The 19,930-nt window shown below is 40.4% G+C and overlaps 1 protein-coding gene across 4 annotated transcripts in view; it reads right to left on the bottom strand.

Moving 5' to 3' along the window:
- ebf2 (EBF transcription factor 2) overlaps positions 1 to 19,719 on the bottom strand; it is a 67,156-nt gene extending 47,437 nt beyond the window's left edge. For 2 of the 4 annotated variants that reach the window (XM_041786594.1, XM_041786596.1), the window contains exons 1-6: positions 19,195 to 19,719; positions 14,188 to 14,344; positions 9,591 to 9,654; positions 3,254 to 3,309; positions 3,082 to 3,155; positions 751 to 819 (exon numbers count right to left, since the gene is read on the bottom strand). In XM_041786594.1, coding sequence (XP_041642528.1) covers positions 751 to 819; positions 3,082 to 3,155; positions 3,254 to 3,309; positions 9,591 to 9,654; positions 14,188 to 14,344; positions 19,195 to 19,328 — 554 coding nt within the window. In that variant the 5' untranslated portion in view covers positions 19,329 to 19,719. The remainder of the gene's footprint in view (positions 1 to 750; positions 820 to 3,081; positions 3,156 to 3,253; positions 3,310 to 9,590; positions 9,655 to 14,187; positions 14,345 to 19,194) is intronic. The other 2 variants (XM_041786595.1, XM_041786597.1) reach the window with 1 other exon arrangement.
- Positions 19,720 to 19,930: the final 211 nt, after the last annotated feature.

Raw genomic sequence — 19,930 nt, 5'->3', positions numbered from 1 at the left:
GCTCCATTATCTACGTAGGTTATGCAGCTAACGCTTGCTGTTAGAGTGTTTTCATGGGGGACGAGATCAGGTTTTTAACTTCTGGTGTCCTAACCCTAAATGGAAGTTTAACCTGAGTTAATTCAGAAAGTTTTAGTGTGTTTCCGTTCTGATAGATATGACGTCTCAAATGATTGGCCAGATTGTGAAGTGTGCTCTGGTGAGGGAATAACTTCACCAATCAGCCTCATTTAAGGAGAATAAGGCTGTTAAAAATGGCGGTCGGCGATGAGATTAGCATGAATGCAGTTACAGTGGCAGTTTTATTTCTTAAATTATGAAAAGAAGATCAAAGAAGTGCACTGAAGCTCATCTTGGTGGAAAAGATGTTTTTGCTTTTCTCCTGACCAACTTCAGCAAGAGTTTTCTTTACCAGCTGACTCCACTGATAGTGAACAATGTTAATGGTTGAGTTTATTCGGCACATGCATACTACACCATATGTTCTGTTGCTCTGATAGGCCTGTTATGAATGTGAAACACAAAATGTTCATCCAATCACCTTCTGCGATGTTTGAGCTATAACTCAAACTTTGCTTTGTCGCTGCTCTTTTTGGCCAGAAATGCAACAGCTGATCAACAAGATGAAGTCACTCTCTCTATGTCTTTGTTGCTGTGTAGTCAAGATGCAAAGAGCTGAGCTTTTATTGTTGGAAGGGCCGTTTGTTTGAGTCGATGGACAATGTGTAGGCCGGAGTTTGACCTCATTACCTGTCAATGATGACGGGGTCAGATGGCGTCTCATTCCGGTTGCCGCAACTTTTCTTCTCACAGCAGCGACTGAGAGGGAGAAAATGAGAGAAGAGGAGAAAAAAGTCAGTGGATGAATAAATAAAATTAAACAGGAGGAGGTGTCTTTGGTCTGGCCGGTCTTCACCCACAGGCCCAGACTGCTCTGCTCCACGGTCGGCGGAGATCCAGCAGCACACAAAGGAGGCATGAGAGGGGAGGGGAGGAAGACACAAAAGAATAAAAGAGGAAGAAAAGGTACAACAACACACCCTACAAACAGTGAGAGACCATTCACAAGTGAAAAGCCAGCCAGGCAATCTGTCACATTGATTTCGAAATCAAACTCAACCCCCACGCTCACACACTGTCCCACAACATCCTACCATTCGTCAGCAGTCCTGTCCGAGGAGCCTGCTGGCCGCTCCCCCCACTTAAAGTCCCCTTCACTGCATAACAAAAGTGCCCCCACCCCTAGCCATCTGCCACCCCTACACCTCGCCTCACCCCTCTCGTGTCCCAGCTTGGCCCTGCCCTGCCCCCCTCCGCCCCCCTGTCAGACGGCCTCACTCCCCAGCTGTGACGCTTGCCCTCTGCCTCCTCGGCTCTGTTATTAGCCAGCTGTGAGTCACATTCGGGCATCTGCTGGCTACACAATGGCGAACCCCGACTCTGTTTGGAGCCCCACTCCCCTGGTCCCAGCCCCCAATCCTGCCCTCCAATGCTGGGTCACTGCCCCACTTCCAGACCAGCTTCTCCATCCAGAGCTAAGGTTGTCACAACAACTGATTTTAGACTCCAAAACAAAATAAGTAAAATGAACAATATCATTACATCTATTTGGACATGACTGCAACAAAGATATAAATGATCAGGAGCCAACATTGGTTAGATTCCTGGTTTTAATGTTCAAATATGCAGGCAAACTCCTGCACAAGATCTCCATCACACAAATATCTCTAATATGTTTGGATAATTTACACCCTTATTTCGCAGTGCTTAAGTTTCTGCATGCAGATGGTGAATGTAAGACATCTGAGAGCCGTACCAAACATTAATCAACAAAAGAAAGAAAGCAGTAATGTCCAGTGACACAGACTAGCCACTAAGAGACTAACTTCATTCTTTTAACTTAAGAAATCGTCTATTTGGGCACCAGCTTGGCTCAGTTAGTAAAGCAGGTGTCCATATACAGAGGCTGCAGTCTTCAGTGCACTGGTTTAAGGTACAAATCATGAGCCTGATGCATGAATCTTATCTGGTCCCAGCGCTCACTGAGTGATGGAACAGGCACACCCTGGACTGGTCCCCTGTCATTCACAGGGCTGGCACATACAAACAACCAGTCATACTCACATGTGCGGGCAATTCAGAGCCAATATTAAGCTAACATGCATGTCTTGAACATTGGGAGGAAGCCGGAGTACCTGGAGAGAACCATGCAGACTCCACAGGGAAAGGCCCTGTCCAATGTGGATTCAAACCAGGATCGTTCCTACTGTGAGGTGACAGCACTGCAGTGCAGACCCAAGTTAGGAATTAAATCATCTATTTAACTTAGTTTTGTCATGGGAAATTGATTGTTTCTTAAGTTAAAATCAGCACAAAGCCAATGCTAAATCTGTTAGCCCATTAATAGTAATTTCTATTGTTTATTAGCACTAAGCTAACAAACATTCCACTGAGAGGTGCATGTACTAGCAACAAAATCAAGGTAGATTCAGGGGCACAAATTTCCAAAAATGTTGGTGACGTTTTGAGTTTGAGTACTTTTTCATAAAAGAGATTAGTAAAATAGCAGAAACGGAATAGTTTGGAAACTTGTGGTATCTAAAAGTAAAACTTTTTTCCGGAACTTCATTTATGAACCCAAACTCTCCAGTCCCTCTGTGATAACCAGACCCTTTAAACTCACTCTGCTGTTATAAAAATGGCCGTATCAATCATGAAATAAAAAAATATGCTTTTCATCACATGTTGACGATTTTTCCAAACAGCAGAGCTGGAGTCACATTTTCATGAGTGGATTATTTCCCTAAAGAATCTGCAGAGACGCTCCAGGAGGAAACAGGAGCCGGCCGAAGACATGCTGCGTTACAGCAGAAACCAGCGGGGGGTTACCACGGTTACAAGGATGATGACAGACAGGCTAGACTCTCTCTACAACCACAGTGTAATTTTTAAGAAAAGCAGAGCCCCGAGCGTCGTCCTAAAACCACATTTCAGGCCGACTGAGTCGAAGCTGAGTGCGAGAGAGTGATGGATGTTTGGATTTCAGCCCTCTGGGTGTTTGACTGTGTGTTTAAGACTCACCTGCACATAACCTCGTGTGTGAGCAGAACTCTGCACATTTCTGGGTTCTTGTTTTGTCCCTCGTACGATATGGGCTGAGAGGAGGAAATGAGGTGTAATGGGACAGATTTAGTTTCATGCAGAATCAGTTGAAATCTGACTTTCATTGCCAAGGGGGAAAAAGTTTACCAACCTGTTTAGTGACGGAGTCGATAAGTCGTGCATAAAGATCCTGCTCTGTACGAACACCTGCAAAAAACACAGAAATGCATTGTTTTCATTAGATTCCCATAGTCAGGGGGGGAGACAGGACCAAATCGAAACTCACTCCAACATGTGCAGAATGTAAAAAACACTGACAATAAAAATAAGAATTTAGGTTTGAAATAAAATATATTTACCCACTGACCTTCATGAGGCCTCAGAAAATACGCCTGGTTTTCCCTATTGGATGTGTGACTGAGGTCATTATAGAGGAGCAAAAATGTGCAATAACATGCTAAACTTTCACATGCACTGGATATTTTAAACATCAACCAGTGCAAGGGACTGTTTCATCCTGTTTTCTGTTTGTTAAATGTAAGCTATATCAAAAAAATGAAGTGTTCCATTTATCATGTAGATTTTATTTATTTAAGAGCCACAGACAAAAACAACTGATCTTTAGAAGACAATACACTTAGGGGGAATCACTTAAAGTTGCAACTCAAAATAGTGCCAAATAATACATGTGTACATGTTTCAATGTAGAGTACATTTGAGCCAAATTTGAGCCAAAACTCGCTGAATCTTGTAGAGCAACTGCACCCATCTGTATCACTTTATAGACTAGCTTCCCGGCCCCCCTCTAAAGGGGCAACAAACACGAAAGTGTCTGAAGGCTAATGCTGCTGCTATTACCAAGTGCCTTCTACTACCTTTACTTAAAAAAAAAAAAAAAAACAGAAATATCCCTTTAAAGTGAGATGAGACATTAAGGTTCAGTAGTGGACTTTTTAATTTATCACTGTGGCTGCAGGGAGATGCTGCAAGGGGTTAACAAGAGTGTGTTGAAAGGGACAAATAAGCATGATATATTTAAAAAATCAACGCACTAGTCATGGCTCTGCGTTAATTAGGATTAATTCAACTAATCTTGACAGCCCTAGTATTTACTAATCTCTTTCAAACACATCCATACCCCACAGATACAGCAGTGGAATAATTTGGGGTAAAGTGGAACATATCAGGACAAGTGCTGTCAGCCGATAAAAAAAATAATCTCGTGATTTAAGGCTCTGTAATTCATTAACCCCAATAAATTGCATATGTTGATCATTTGAGAACGATTTCCCTCCTGGTAGATTTAAAGATAATTGTAAAAAAAAAAAATAGTCAGAAAGGACTTGTTTCTGAATGGCATTAAACTTTCAACAAGCTTTTGAAACAGGAGAAGTGGAGACTGAGGGCAAATCGTTCACTAACCAGTCATTCTAGGATGCTGTTAATCTGCAGAATATGGATTTTATCAATAAATTTATAAAAAATTAAGAGCACAGAGCTATTTTTAACAACTCTGTGATGGCATCAGAATGTGGTTAATCTGCATACATATTTAATCGCTTTTTCACCCCTGTGATTAATTCATCGAAAACTTGGCTTACAAAAAACTTATCAGGACACACGGGCGTGTGATTACAAGAGTTCGTGATCGAACCCCCGATGACTCACTCTACCTACCGAGCCACAGTCACCTCAGTCTGACCTTCTTACAGTTAACCTCTCTATCAGGTTGGCAAAAGCAACTTATCAGTTGTAGGTGGAACCACAAGAACATGGACCACTTTCAAAGCGCTGTATATTTCGTACGCATGCGTGCAAAGAGAACATGACCTCTGCTGTGCTACGTGTTTATTCTGTTCCTCGAAGTCCCGTGGGGACACTTTGGAGCATGCAACGACTTTGCTACTTTGGATCCAACTGAGTAAAGAGTAAACTGACAAACATGTTCACATGAATTTTAAAATTCCATTATCAGTCAGAAAAACACTATAAACTCTGTCTAACTGTATGTTAACATGCTGACTGTGTCAGGGGAGTTGCATGTCCAAAGTAACTCAGAGGAGTAGTTGACCTAAATTGTTTCAGCACCAATGGACACAGCTGGCTTTTTAGTTATTTATTCATAGATATTGATAGTTTTAAAACACAAAGAGACTGCAGTTTTGTTCTCCACAGGCTCATATAACAACCATGAAGTTCTTCTTCCAGAATAATCATTTTATTTTTTAGAAATTGTCAGAAGTACATGTGTGAAAAAAGCTCTATTTCTTACTTGCTCTTTGCAAACTCTGAAAATGTCCCTATAGATAAAGATTTATTTTAACAGGCAGAAAATCCAACTATATAAACACATTTTAATTTGATGAAACCTCCATATGAATAAGAATGGTTTCACCCTAACCCTGCATGATATGAAAATTATGCAAGTACTATTGTTTATCAATGCAGCAATGTAATGAAGTGTGATAAATTAACAAATATCAGAGAACTCAGTGTGCAAAAGCATGTTCAACTTTTACAAGCATGGTACTTTTACTGGATATGTGCAAAACTGCATGTGCTGTTACTGCTCACAAACATGATGGATGATATTCGCATAGTTTGCACCATGCACGCCTTTTTCTTCTTCTGCTTAACACAGAACATTGATTCCATTGTGGGGTAGATAGAGGTTATCTTACATATTAAAGGGATCAGGCTACTGTCATTTTTACTTTGCTGAAACCTCCTCATCACAGAAAGAGTGACCTGTCAGTCCTGATTTCCAAAATACTACACTACCATAAAAGAAGCTTTTAAAGCTGCTTTTAATCTGTCTAATATACTGAAACCAGTCGATAACAACTGCACAGTCCTGCAGATTCTCAAAATAAAGCAGAAAGATTTATGCTGTTTATGTTTTTTTTTTTCTCATACTTCATCCAGCTCTCAGAAGGATCGTTGAACTCGGTCCAGCCAACATGGAGGACTGAAGATTGGCATGCACTTTGTATTTCTGTCTGATGGTTTCTGAGGGGATTGGGAATGATCTGATGTTTGATGATTATGCGTCGTCTTCGGCTTTGAGGCCAGAATTTACAGCCACATTCTCACGATTTGTCAAGTGGTTCTTATTTTGGGGTAAGTGCCTGGTGAAGTCTAATTCTTTCCCGATGATTGACATGAGATTAGAGTCAAAAACCAACAGGTAGAGAAGAATCACTTTGTTTAGGGTTTTAACTGAAGAGCAAATGTGGTTAAAAGATTGTTTTAGCTTAATCGAGTGCGTCTCTAAGGGAGATTTTTTACACCTGAGCCTCATAATGCTTCAAAATCATCACCTTTGAATCACTGGAGATGGGAAAACGACGTGTAATGAATCGCTTCTTGAGAGAGGAGAGAATCACCCGAGGATTTTTTTATGGAGACTTTAGAGAGTATTGCTTTTAAAACATGTTCCTCTCATCAAAGTCTCGATTGAGATGCCTTTGATATTGCTCGGGGGGAAGGGGATGAGAGGAGGGGCTGTAGAGGAAGTGCTTGTGGTGTATGTACGTGTGAGTGGAGGCTGTATTAGGGGGATGCTCTGCTACATGTCTTTTATCTTCTCTCCCATGGGTGCCACTGCGATGGCAGAGCAGGGGCAGCAGTGGCTCATGGGAACCGAAATTCTCTGTGTATCCCCTGATCTGATGTGGGGGCACCATGAGGGGTTTGGGGAGTTTGGTAGGGGGGGTTGGGGTAGCAGTATGTACCACATTTCCTCAAACATGGGTGCAGAATTTCAATTGTGAAAAGCAGGACAGTGTGATTTGAGAAAAATATGGTATGAGAAATAATATTGTTCAATGGCAGCTCAAATGTGATGAAAAATGAAAATGGCAGAGTGCATATTAGATATACTGACAGTTTATATGTCAGTCTTGCTGCTCTTTCTGTTCTTGGCAATAACTGTTTGCAAAATGTCACTCACTGAATTGAGATTAAATCTAAAAACATCTTTTTATCTCTGAATTTAGATCAGTAAATCTAAGGGGACAGCTAGCTTTAGCTTTATCTGACTGCATCAAAAAGCTCTGAAAGGAAGGTTATTATACTTGGGCATTCGTTAATGCAGGCATAATGTGAGTGAGTCATTTACTGTGTATTACAGTAACTATTCCTATCATTGCAATAAGCTAAGGCTGTTGTAATGTGCTTGTTGTGAATGCTTTTGCAATGATAATGATAAAATAGCATTCATCTGTGCAGCCCAAATCCATGGGCTTTAACATACAATGCAATGCAGTGCAATACAATACAACACCATATGATACTATATGATAAAATTCATGGGTCTTATGGGTTAAAAGTTTCAGAAATAAAATGGCCAAGAGGTTGAGTAGGAGGTCAAAAAAGAGATAAATGAAAGACTGAACTATTCAATACTTATTTTGATAAATTCAGGCAGTAGTGATGTGTTTACTGTCCATGCTTATACCCCAACAACAATGAAATGATGATTATAACCACACTACTTCAAGAATGTAATCCAATCATGTGCATTTGTCCAATTTCTGGTCCAAAATATCTTCATCTAAGATACTGTAGGCTTGCTGAACTCTGGTATTGTTGCCCTGCTTGCAGCCTGGACTCATGGTTTTGCACTAGCATCACAGTGTTCTCATATTTTCATCGATTGTGTTGGGTTTTACATAGATCCTGTGCAATAGTAGTGATGTGCAATATACTGCATAATGTTGTGCTCTTGTTGACATGTTCTTTTGCTTACATGTGTGATGTTTACTTTATTGTTATTTATATCTTAAAGCTTTCATCCTAAGGCAGCTGTCTTAAGCTGTCTTAATTTTATGGTAGCTAAATGTGGGAAAGGCTTGGATGTTCATGTCGTATCTAAAATACTGTGTCATATCCTGTTGTTCTGTTTAGTGTCGTCTCGTGTTGTGTTGTATTGCATCGCGTCAAGTCATGTCAAGTCCTATCATATGGTATCGTGTCGTGTTGTGTTGTATCTTATCATATTGTGTCAACCATGTTGTGTCCTATCGTATGGTATTGTGTGGTATTGTATCCTGTCATATCGTATTGTGTCGTATCGTGTTGTGTTGTATTGTGTCATTTCATGTCATATTGTGTCGTGTCTTGTTGTGTCATATTGTATCATGTTGTATTGTCGTATCGTGTCATGTCCTATTGTGTTGTATCCTCTCGTGTCGTATTGTGTCTTATTGTATCGTGTCGTACTGTATTGTGTTGTATCATGTCATGTCGTATCGTATTGTGTAGTATCGTGTCCTGTTTTGTCGTATTGTCTCATGTGGTATCATGTCGTATCGTATTGTGATGTGTCACATCGTATTGTGTTGTATTGTCATATCGTGTTGTATCCTGTTGTGTCATGCCCTATTGTGTGGTATCATCTTGTGTCCTATCATGTTGTATTGTACTGAGTTGTGTCATATTGTGTTGTGTAATATTGTGTCATAACCTACTGTGTTGGATTGTGTCGTGCTGTGTCGTTCATATCATATTGTGCCATGTCATGTCGTGTCATATTGTGTCGTGTCGTATCATTTCCAATCGTGTTGTGTTGTGTCCTATCGTGTCGTGTCATTATGTATCATGTTGTGTTACCTTGCATCTTTTCGTGTCGTGTCGTATTGTGTCATGTCATGCCATTTCAGATCAAATCATATTGTATAGTAATGTTCGTTTTATATTGAGTAGTTTCATATCATTTCCTACTGTACTGTGTCGTGTTGTATCATATTGTGTTGTATCATATTGTATTGTTGTGTCATATCATACCATATCCTACCGTATTGTATCATGTCTTGTTGTGTCATGGTATCATACCCTACTGTATCATGCCATGTGATTTCCTATCTTGTCATGCTGTGCTGTGTCTTGTTGTATTTCTTGTTTTCTTATTTCATCATGTTGTAACATTTTATGTTATCACAAATATTTATTATAAAAAGTAAGCCCTAAATTGAGTACAAGTTGAACATGTTTGTCCCCTATTGTCCTCAGTTTATTGTAAAGAGAAGTCCAAATCTCAATAAAATTATACACCATATTTCAAGACACGTGACAGGGAGAATCTCAGATTTTTAATCCATTATGATAACCTCAGCCCTTGTTTTTTTTTTAACATCTTATATCTTAAAATAAGATGTTTGTCTGAACTTGTACGTTCTTAAATTACGGGCTTAAATGAAGTGTGCTTTGATATTTTTACAACATATTAGACACATTAACTCACTAAGTTTTGAGTTTTGCAGTGTAGTACAAACCCAGTAATAGGATTTAGAGAGGTAGCCATTGTATGAGATGAGAACTGTGAAGCAGGAGAGGGCGTGAAGAAAGATTACTTAAGCGAAAAGGTGCGTGTCATGTTAGACTCCTGCTCCGCTCAGACCTCAGACACTGTCTAGATGATCAAATTAAACACCTTGGAGGGCAAAGAATCAGCTCTAATCAGAGACCTGGTGTCTGATCTGACTCACCGTTGCTGTAGAGCAGCTGCAGCTTGTAGTGCGTGCCGTTGTTGGTCTTTTCTCCCGTCTGCTCCTTGGAAAGAGAGGACAGACGCACAGACACACAAAGGGACATGCAGTTAAGCACATTTGGGGCACAGATAAGTACAGCAGAGCATCAGTGAGTTCCTCTTATAATCCTACAGCTCGCTCCTCTCAGCGAGAAGATCAGAGGGTTGTAGGCTCAGGGCTCATGTGGGACCTTTGAGCCGAGCGCTTAACCTTGAGTGGGATCTTCTTTGTAAAGTTTGACCTATCGTGTCTGATACAAACTCCTAAAACTGTAAGATCAAATGCTCTCTGCAAAGAGGTAGAACAGGCATAGAGAAATGTGCAAAGTGGAAAGTAGTGTATGTGAGACTGAGCCGCACTCGACCTTGACAGAAAAACTTCCTTTCCGCTCTCCCTCCCTCCCTCTACCCCCCCTCAGGCTCTCCGCTAGCCTCACTTCTTCTCTTCTCTTGTTCCTTCTCTTTCTTTACCTCCACTGGTCTAAGTGGTCTCAAAGGAATGCTCTCTGGTCCAATAACCCAGGAGGCTGGCATCGCCGAGACGAGAGCAAGAGAGGAGGAGGAGGAGGTCGGGGAAGTGGAGAAGAAAGGAGACAGTTGAGCAGAGAGAAGAAGAAGGAGGAGAAGAAATGGAGGGAATTAAGATGCAGGGAGATAAGTTAGGAAGCAACCGAGCTCAGACGTTAATATCAAAAGTGAGATTGAGGGAGGCGATTGATGGCTGCCTGGCGTCATAAGTTCAGTAAATACACACAGAGGAACATTTATTTCTCCATGCCGTCGCTCTACCTCTGCTTAATTACAGAGCAGAAACAGATGCCAGGGTAACCATGCAGAAAATGAACTCCTCCATCGGCGTTGTGTTGCTCCACGCCGGCTCTCTGACAACTTTCAGCCCGGGCATTAGCACCATAGACTGGGGAAAGTGTGGGATGAGTGACGTCAGCCAGCTGGTTACTAATGTCATATTCTGAAGCCGATCCACAATGGTCGCCATCTCAGGGTACCCAGTGTACCCACACCATCCCTCTCCATTTCCCTGCTGACCTTGGTTAGAACACATAAGGGGCAACCGTGGCTCAGTGGATGGAGTTTGGGGTTTGATCCCAAGCTTGTGCAGTCTCTTGTGTCTTTGGGCAAGAAACGTAACTCCAAATCACTCCCACTGCTGCGTCAATGGTGTGTAAATGTGAATGGATGCCTATCAGTGTGTGAATGTGGAGTAAATGAGTGTGAACGTTTGATTTGAGTAGTCAGATGACTAAGAAAGTGCTGCACACGGACTGTAGGGGGCCTTGGAGTTAGATCCATTCAACCGGCCTGGGTTCAAGTCCAGCCTGTGGCTACTTTCCTGCTTTCCAACTCTCCCCTGTGTTAGACTCCATCTACTCTCTTCCTCCATAAATAAAGGCATAAAAAGCCTCACAAACCTTGCCTACATGCTTCAGCACATCTTATTGCATGGCTTTATGCATTTTTTCCAAATTTCTCCTGAGTTCTTGATCGTTTCATCCAGCTGACTCCAAATATTTGCATCATTTCAAATTTCATGTAAACACTCAACCCCTGCATTGGCGAATGGTTGCATCTCTTGTATTACATCCTTGTAGCATTCCTGTATTTGTGCTCATGCACGAGCAACCACATCATGCCAAAATCCAGCTCTTCCAACAGTGCCAGGGCCGAAGGAAGTGCACCCTGCTTGAGCATGGTACAGGTTGCCCTAAACTAACTTAACCCTCTAGCCCTAAGCTATTTTTTTTACCATTTTATCTTGCCTAGACTTCTGTGTAATGACTAAGACTTGTTCTCCATCTCTTGGGGACCAAAAACGAGGGAAAAATTCATTCTGTGACAAAAAGTCACATATTTATATATAAAGTCCTTGCACTGTCTGCAGTGACACAGAGGTTCACGTCACGGGCTCTCTGTCTCTTTTTCTCTCCATTATGAGCTATTTAGGTCTTCTCCTTCAGTTTCTACACATGCAAAATTTAACAAAGCCTAATGTGATGATGGAACAGCCTGCCATTGGTTGTCAAAGCCCATGTGACATCTGTTTTGGGACTCCACTGTGGTGACTAATGCTATGCTAGTGGAAGAAACCATCCAAAAATGGATAAAAAGACATTCAGTGATGGAGTTGCTGGTGTGGATTTAATCTACAAATGCCCCGGAAAGTTACCAAAGCTCCAGGCTCATTAGAAAGGCATCCATAAGGGCTATGAAGGTGTGAATAGTGTTATTAGTACAGAAAAAAACAGAGGGCTTCCAGGGGGGAATAAATTAAGTGGCTACGATCTATGGTTCAAAAGTTATTTAACTTTTTATACCCTGTGCCTCTTCTCATCATATAAGACAACGTCAGCCTCAGAGGTGGCCTTACACCGAGTCCTAACATCATTGCATGCTCACTGTGCACACTGCATTCATTATAAGTTCAATTCTCTGCTCTGTAAATTGCAGTTTTTCTTTTGTTAGAGCAAAACTTTCAATCACAAATGTGGTTATTAGTAACAACTTTCTCTACTAGATTTTTTAGCAAGCCAAAGAGCTCTGCTGAGTGAGGAAAGTGAAAGAAGATCAAGGAAATATCCCTGTCAGACACTCCTGGTGCCCTGTTATCGCCCTCTTTCCTTGTTCCTCATCCATCTCGACACAAATGACAGAAAAAAGGAACAGGGCAATTCAGGAGCGTTGCATTGCTCACATGTTGTCAGGCAAGTACAAGGCAAGACACAGTGCAAAGCCTCCGGACAAAGAGCTACATGCCGTAGCTCTGGCTTGGAGCCATATTCAGCCAGACACTGGTTCTCAACTGGGGGGTCGGTACCCAAAAGTGGGTCACAAAGCTGTTTCCAGTGGGTCATGAATGTGTTCCTGGGAGAAATATGTGGCAAAAAGTCTATGAAGTAAAAAAGCTTTACTTAGTTTTCCTGGGATACAGGGCCCAATTTTTATCAAATTTTCTTCTCAGTTTCTGAGGATAGTAAAGTTGGTTTTCCAAAGTGAGGCAAACGGGGCCATTCCTCAAGAAAATATCAGAATTTCCATACTGTCTTGGGAAAATGGAGTAAAATAAAATATATACTTACATGCCCTTCTATAGTGACATGCTTTTGCCATCAAGTTAATTTGAGTGATTAAACATATCACACATTCATACAAAGGTGTGCTGGGTCCAGATGCTCAACCAGCAGAGCACCTCTGCCATAGATGGTGTTTGGGAAGAGCAGAACCTCTCAAAATAAACCCTGAGGGGGATTGGACAACTGCTCTGCCTGTCTCATTCATTACTGACCAATTAGAGCAACAAGTCACGTGATGTAGAGAGTGTACACCAGGTAGCTGTTATCATTGTTCACTATCAGTGGAGCCAGTTGGTGAATCAACCTCTGGCTGAAGCCGATCAGAGGACCAAAAATATCTTTTCCACCAAAATAAGCTTTGTCTTCACTGGCCACCAATGTTTACAGGCTTGCAGTCACTTCACACCTGTAGCTATTGCCTTTTTCTCCTTAAATGATGCTGATTGGTCTGATCATGCTCTGGCTTTCAGCAAGTGTTTCAGCTGGAAACTTTGAAAGATGGATCCGCCTGATGACAGGCAAGGAATCTGGCCAATCCACTGGCTTTGCAAGGTTAAGTCAAACCTGCATTGCCTCTTATTATGCATGACTTGCATCCTTCTTAAAACCGACCTTTGCACCTTTGCAGAGTGCTCATAAATACAAGAACTCTTCAGACTGAAACCACATTTAGAACCAGGCTGTAAACCGTTAAAAACTCTTGTTTTAATGTGATGTCTGCAGCCAGCCCCAAGTGGACACTCAAGGAACTGCAGGCTTTTACAATCCCACATTGGCTTCCATTTTCAACACTGGAGTTTACCACTTGATTACACCCCTCCCCTCCTCTGTGAGGCTGAAGTAAAGCTATGTTTGAACCGTTGACAGGACGCTGTCTGCTGCTGCCGCTTTAGGAGATCCTCGCTCCCCTCAGCACACGGCAAAAACATCCATCAACACCGGGCCTCCAGTCGCCCCTCTCCAGTCTGACTTTCTTATTTTGGTCTTGTCCAACCTGAGGAATCCGCCCCGCCCTCCCTCCCTCCATCCGCAGCAGTTTTTAAAGTAAGTATGTGAGAGGAGAAGAGGGGGGTGCATGAAGGAGAGGAGACTTTGATGATTAGTTCACTGTATAACTTAACAGGAGCAGGCATCATTTGCATTTTTCAAAAAGTAGTGATGTCCCCCTAATGAGGCAAGCTGCTAATTAGTCATTAGATATTCTTTTTCAATCCCACATCATCATCAGCTCGTGGAGGGAGAGCTGTGTAAACACGCAGCCGTCAGCTGTTCGATATGCTCGGCTTTACTGGGAAAAATCACGCCGAGCACCTGGATACAAACACAGGACATCACTGAGATGGCTGTTTTACATGATTTTAATGTGCTGTTTGTTTAAAAGCACTCCTTTAATTGGCAGACATAATGAGTGTGTGACATTTTAACTGAAGGATGAATGCACACAGTGGAACAGAAACAGTCACACACCTTGTCGTGCTCCACAAAGTCGACAAACGCCGTCCTCTCCACCTCCACGGGCTGCCCGTGGCGGTCATAAAGAGCCAGCACAAAGTGGAAGAAGTTGGACTTGCGGAGGTTTGAGGGTGGCTGCTTCTCAAAGTGAGCTCTGGACAGAGCGACTCCACTGAGGATGGAAGAAAAACACAGTCAGATCACACTGGTAGAGATTTTAAATACACACATATGATATTAGATAGAGTGGTAGAGGAGAGACAGTTATATACTCACAATCACAGCATTAATAAGAGACAGTTATCACACATGGAAAGCCTTTATTGGGCTTAAATCCAACACTCTAAAAAAGACTGACATATAAGGCGGCGTTAAACTGAATTAAAGTGGCACTGCATTTGATCCAGATCAGTTATAAAATACAGAAACCGAGGAACATTGCGATTAAAAGGAAATCTGCTGAGTCTACATGTGACCAAGGTAGAAAAAGTCAACTTACTTTAATTATTAATGACTTTTTGACAACATAATGGCTGCTTTGTTGTTGTTGCATCTTTATTATTCCTTTAATATTGTTGTCTACATGATTTAACTTGTTGGTTTTTATGTTTTAAGAAGCTCAGGAAGGATACTTACTGCATAAACAGCTGATGCAAATAAATCAGAGATATCTTAAGTTACATAAGCTGATTTATGCCGGTAAAACTACTCTTATTTTATTTGCATTTTAAGAATTTATGACATTTTAGTGCACGAGGATGAGACAGCAACAGAGAAACCAAAATCAGATGATAAAACCTGCAAACAGACGAGCGCTTTCAGCATTAATGCATTAATCATGGTGTGATTAAGGTCCGTAATTAGTGCATTACTTTTTTGAATGCATTAATCTCACGCTTTAATGTTTATTTCAGCACACTTTGGTTATGCCACGTCAGCGTCTCCCTGCAGCCACAGTCATGTAAAATAAGTCCTACTGCCCCTTTATGTCCGTCATATCTGAATAGAAGTTTCAGGACTTTTATGGATCAAAATGGATTTAAGTCTAAAACTTGACTTAAACAATAAAGAGTAAAAATGAAAAAAGTTAAACTAATGAACATTTTATTCCTAAGACTTAGGCTAGAATTAAAAATCACTGTCAAATTTACCACTGTAGCGTCTCCCTGCAGCCACATTAACGTTAAATAAGTCCACCACTGCTCCTTAAAGTCTCATTTCACTTTAAAAACTCACAGACTGCTCAAAAGTCATCTACACCTTTTCAATTTTTCCTTTATTTTCTTTTCAATCCATAACAAGTTCCTTTTCTGAGCATGTCATGTTAAACTGGAATAACTGCCACTGCATCTGATCAAGATAAATAACAAAATAAAGAAACTGAGGAACACAGTGATTAAAGACATGTCTTTGGTCTACATGAACACTGTACATGAATGGGAATGATATTTGATCGATAAAGGCAGAAAAATCAAGTTATTTCTGATGGCATTATAAATCATTTTAGCTCCTTCATTGTTGCAGTTGAATCTTTATTTATTCCTTTAGTGATGGTTGTCCATATGAGTAATTTTGTTTGGTCTTGTTTTCTTTTTTATCCTCAGAAAGGATATGTGATACTACAGAAATAGCCGATGTAAATAAATCAGTGATAAATCAGCAAATTTATGCTGCTAAAACCTTCTCTTATTTTATTAGCATTTAAAAAATGTATGACATTACAGCGCAAAAGGATGAGACAATAACAGATGATATAAAAGGATCAAATCAAGTGATGATAAAACACACAAAGAAGCTAGGACAGTGTGGTTAAGGTTCATAATTAGTGCATTCATTATTTTTAGTGCATTAATCTCATGTTTTGTTGTCTCTTTCAGCACACTTTGGTTAAATCAAGTCGGCGTCTCTGTGCAGCCACAGTCATGTAGAATAAGTCCACCACCACTCCTCAACGCCTCCTTTCACTTTAAAGAATTCAAACAGCTCAGTGGATAAGTCAGAAGTCATCTGAACCTTGCTTTATCTTACTTTTACCTTTTGAACATTCCCTTATTTCTTTACCAATCCATAACAAGTTCCTTTTTCTGTATTTGAGTTCATTTTATAATCTTTGATGTAAATAAAAGCAGGTTTCTATTCAAACAGTAAAACATGAAACACTAACTGAAATGCAAAAAGGAGAGGTGTGTCATTAGGTGTGATTAAAATTGTTAGTCATATGACAGCCCTAAAACAAACAAACAACAAACAAGGCCAAACAAACAGTTTAAAAAGTTCAGAGAAGCTAATCTTAATATTCTAAGTCCATCCAATGCTCTGGTTTTAATCTGACCCATTGAAGGTATGGTCAAACATCATTAATAGAGTATGAATGACAACATTCATGTGCATTCATTAGTAAACTCCTCTCTCCTTGACTTCTCTCTGTAAACATTTAGCCCATATGACCAGATCTCAAAACTGGATCCCTTTAAAAACCCCACAGGTTTAGTACGAGGAAGAGATTTCTTTAAGAACATCTAAATGAAGACTGAGCTCTTGTTTCATCTGTTTTTGTATCCAAACTTAAAGAAAGTGACTGGAGCTGCTTCAAAGTGTGACTTTTTACCAGAGCACGGCTCTGCAGGGATGAACATGTGTTTATGACTGTATCTGTATGATTTTATATTTGTTTATCCTGCTCTTTTATTTTATTACAGCAGGGCAGCTCTATAAAAGAGAGCTTAGTCACAGTGAGATCCCATCGCTAAAATAAAATTAAAATAACATTTTAAAATAAATGATAAAACTAAATTAGGCACTTATTTGAATTATTCTATTCATTAGTCAGTAATTAAACCTCAGTCAGTGAACATGTGCTTTATTCTTTAGCTCAGACCTCCTGAACTAAAGTTGTGAAGGACTTACAGGGAAGAATGAAAATGAAGATTGTTTTTAAGTCAGTTTTGGAGAGGCTGATGAAGACTAGCAGCCTGATGAGTTCTCTGAACTCATGCATGGAGACACATGTATTTGCAGATTCTTTTTACTTTAAGCTTTCTATGAAGCTGCATGCTTGTTTTCAGGCATCATCATATTATCATCATGGGTTTCATTTCCCAAACTTTGACAGATATTTCTGTCAAAGAAATATTATATATATTATTATAAATATTATATAGATTCCTTTTTTTTTTTTTCAAAATATAAAGGTCACTAGAACCTTCCTGGAAAAGCACATATGTCCTAAAATTTTAAAACATAAAACAAGACAGAAAGGACATTAAAAAAGAAAAAAAAAACTTTTTCAGTTTTGGAATAGAAAGTGAATAAAATGATCAGGTTTTGTGGTTGTGGAGATTTATCCTGGCGTCTTTACTTCTGCTTCACTTTCTATCAAAATCAAAGTTGTGAACTGAAATCTGCCTCACTCACAGAAACATCCAGAATCCTAAGGATCGGTTCTCCTCAGACTTTTCTAGCTATGATTTCATAATTACACCAGCTCTCAGCATCTTTCTCTCCTGTCACCCACCGTATGTAAATTAGATTCATTTTACACTGAAACTTCATTCACCTGCTTTTCTTTCTACTTTCTTCTCGGATATTTTTCTTTTTTTGGTACCTATTTCCTTTAAACATAACTGATTTTTTTGTTTTATTTTTCAAATAAAGCAAGTCCAGTTTAGTGAAGACATTTAAACGCTCCAGAGAAGTTTAAAAGAAAATTTATGACATCAAGACAAAAGAGCAAAAATACATTCAAAATGAAATATAATAAAATTAAAAATCAACAGACATAAGGAAATGGTTTTAACTAAGAAGCAAAATATATAAAAATATATTCAAATTGGGAATTACTTTCAGCATCAAAACTGACATATAAAGCATGTTTCTGTTATTAATGATAATAATCTCTCATAGAAGACTCTGAAGGCTTTGATTTAAGATTAGATTTAAAATAAAAAAAAAAGAAGTTTAATCTGAGGGAATAAATCAGCCTATTTTCCTTAAATCATATTTGCTCTAAATTGCGTAAATTCGTCCTTTTTTTCTAATCAATCATGGAGAGAAAGGTGTGATTGTTTTTGGTTTGGCAGCCGTGAATGTTTTCTAGGAGAGAGAAAAAAATCTGAAGATAAAGTTAACTCAACTTATTCTTTTCTGTCCTAAATTCACTTTGTATAAAAATCAAAATATTGGAATTGAATCGCAGATATTCTTTAACCAAAAGGCCAAGCGTGAAAAGATTACGCACGGCGTCAGTGTTAATTGTTTGGCTTGATTGCTTCTCTTTCTGAATGGCTCATTAACGCTCTTCTTTCCTCTCCTCCTGCTCCTCTTCCTCTGAATCTTTGCTGCGCTTTGGTGACTTTTTCTGATTATTTCGGACACAATGAGATGGAGAACGAAGATTTGATGAATGATTAAATATGAGGACATTAATGGATAATAGTTGGAGACATGAGAATAAATATTCTAAATAAGGATTTCTAGATAAGATTTTGTAGCTGAGGAAGCGTAAATATGAAGCGTGTTGGTTGGTGAGAGTGAACTGATTTTTAATAGCAGGTAAAAAAGTGAAAAAAGATTTTTAAGGTGGGAAATTTTCTACAGTTTGACATTTAATTTGATGTATGAAAAGACATTTTAAAGGAGATGTTTAGGAGTGTTAACAGAGTAGGATTTGGGTTTTTTCCACATGCGTTTGGGCAAAAGGCCCATTTTCCTCTTGTGCGTAAAACCAAAAAACTTTCCTGCCATGGCTGTAAAATGAAGTAATGATGCCAGGATTATTTGTTGCGGTAAACTTGGAGATTTAAAGAGTGTGAGGGCTTTCAGCTTTGTGTTGCACTTTTGTCATCTTTTGCAACAAGTAGTTAGTGCGTCCTCTCTGACTGAAGCTGCTCTTTTCCAAACGTTCATGCGTAATAAAGCGCGCTCGTGATCATAAATAGTCTCTTTGCTATCAGGCCTGACAGCAGCTGATTGATTGAACAGCAGAGATGATAATTAAAGCACATCAGATGGTTTGGAGCGTACCTTTGCGCCGCTACGTTCGCATCCACCACGCCGACATTACGCACCCAGGACCGGACCGGATCCATCTCCTCTCCAAGACTTCTCTCCTTTAATCCGCTCACTTCTCGTATCAGATGCTCCTGGATCCCGAACATTTACGCCCCGTCCTGCTCGTTTCGCTTCACTTTTTTTGAACTTTGGCGAGACAAAAACACAGAGTTGAAGAGCTTTCAGCGAACAACAGAAGGTCCACCCCGCAGCGCTGCGCTCCTCCGCAGAATTAAAGAGAGAGAAAAAAACCACGCTGCGTGATGCTGCACAGGACTGCTCCGCTACAATCCACTCGTTGATGAGAACAGACGCACTCCAACTCTAATTGTGAGCATTGTCCACGCGCAGATCTCCGGCGTCAGCTCGAGCGCAAAGGATCACCTGCTGTGGGGGGGGTTTAACTCCTCTCACAGTTGAGCGCGAGCCCTCTCAGAGTCAAATCTTGTAAATTTGAGAGTGTGTGCAGTGTGTCTTTGTCAGAAGGCCAGCTCGGATCCGAAGAGTTGATGCGAGGGCCGGAGAGCTCGCAGTGAGCCGCTGACTGTGGTAGAGCATGAATGAGACCCTGTGCCGGGATAGCGCGTGGAGGAGGGGCCACGGTGCCATATGGGGGACCGATTGTTGAAAGTGATGCTCTCATTGGTGTAAAGTGCATCCGTTGTTTGGACTTCTGCCAGATTCAGCATCCAACCAGTGAGTGTGGCTG

This window comes from Cheilinus undulatus, linkage group 5 (genome assembly GCF_018320785.1).
Source record: "Cheilinus undulatus linkage group 5, ASM1832078v1, whole genome shotgun sequence".
Classification (NCBI taxonomy): Eukaryota; Metazoa; Chordata; class Actinopteri; order Labriformes; family Labridae; genus Cheilinus; species Cheilinus undulatus.
The sequence above is the reverse complement of the archived record's forward strand: the minus strand, read 5'-3'. Positions and strand labels throughout refer to the sequence as shown.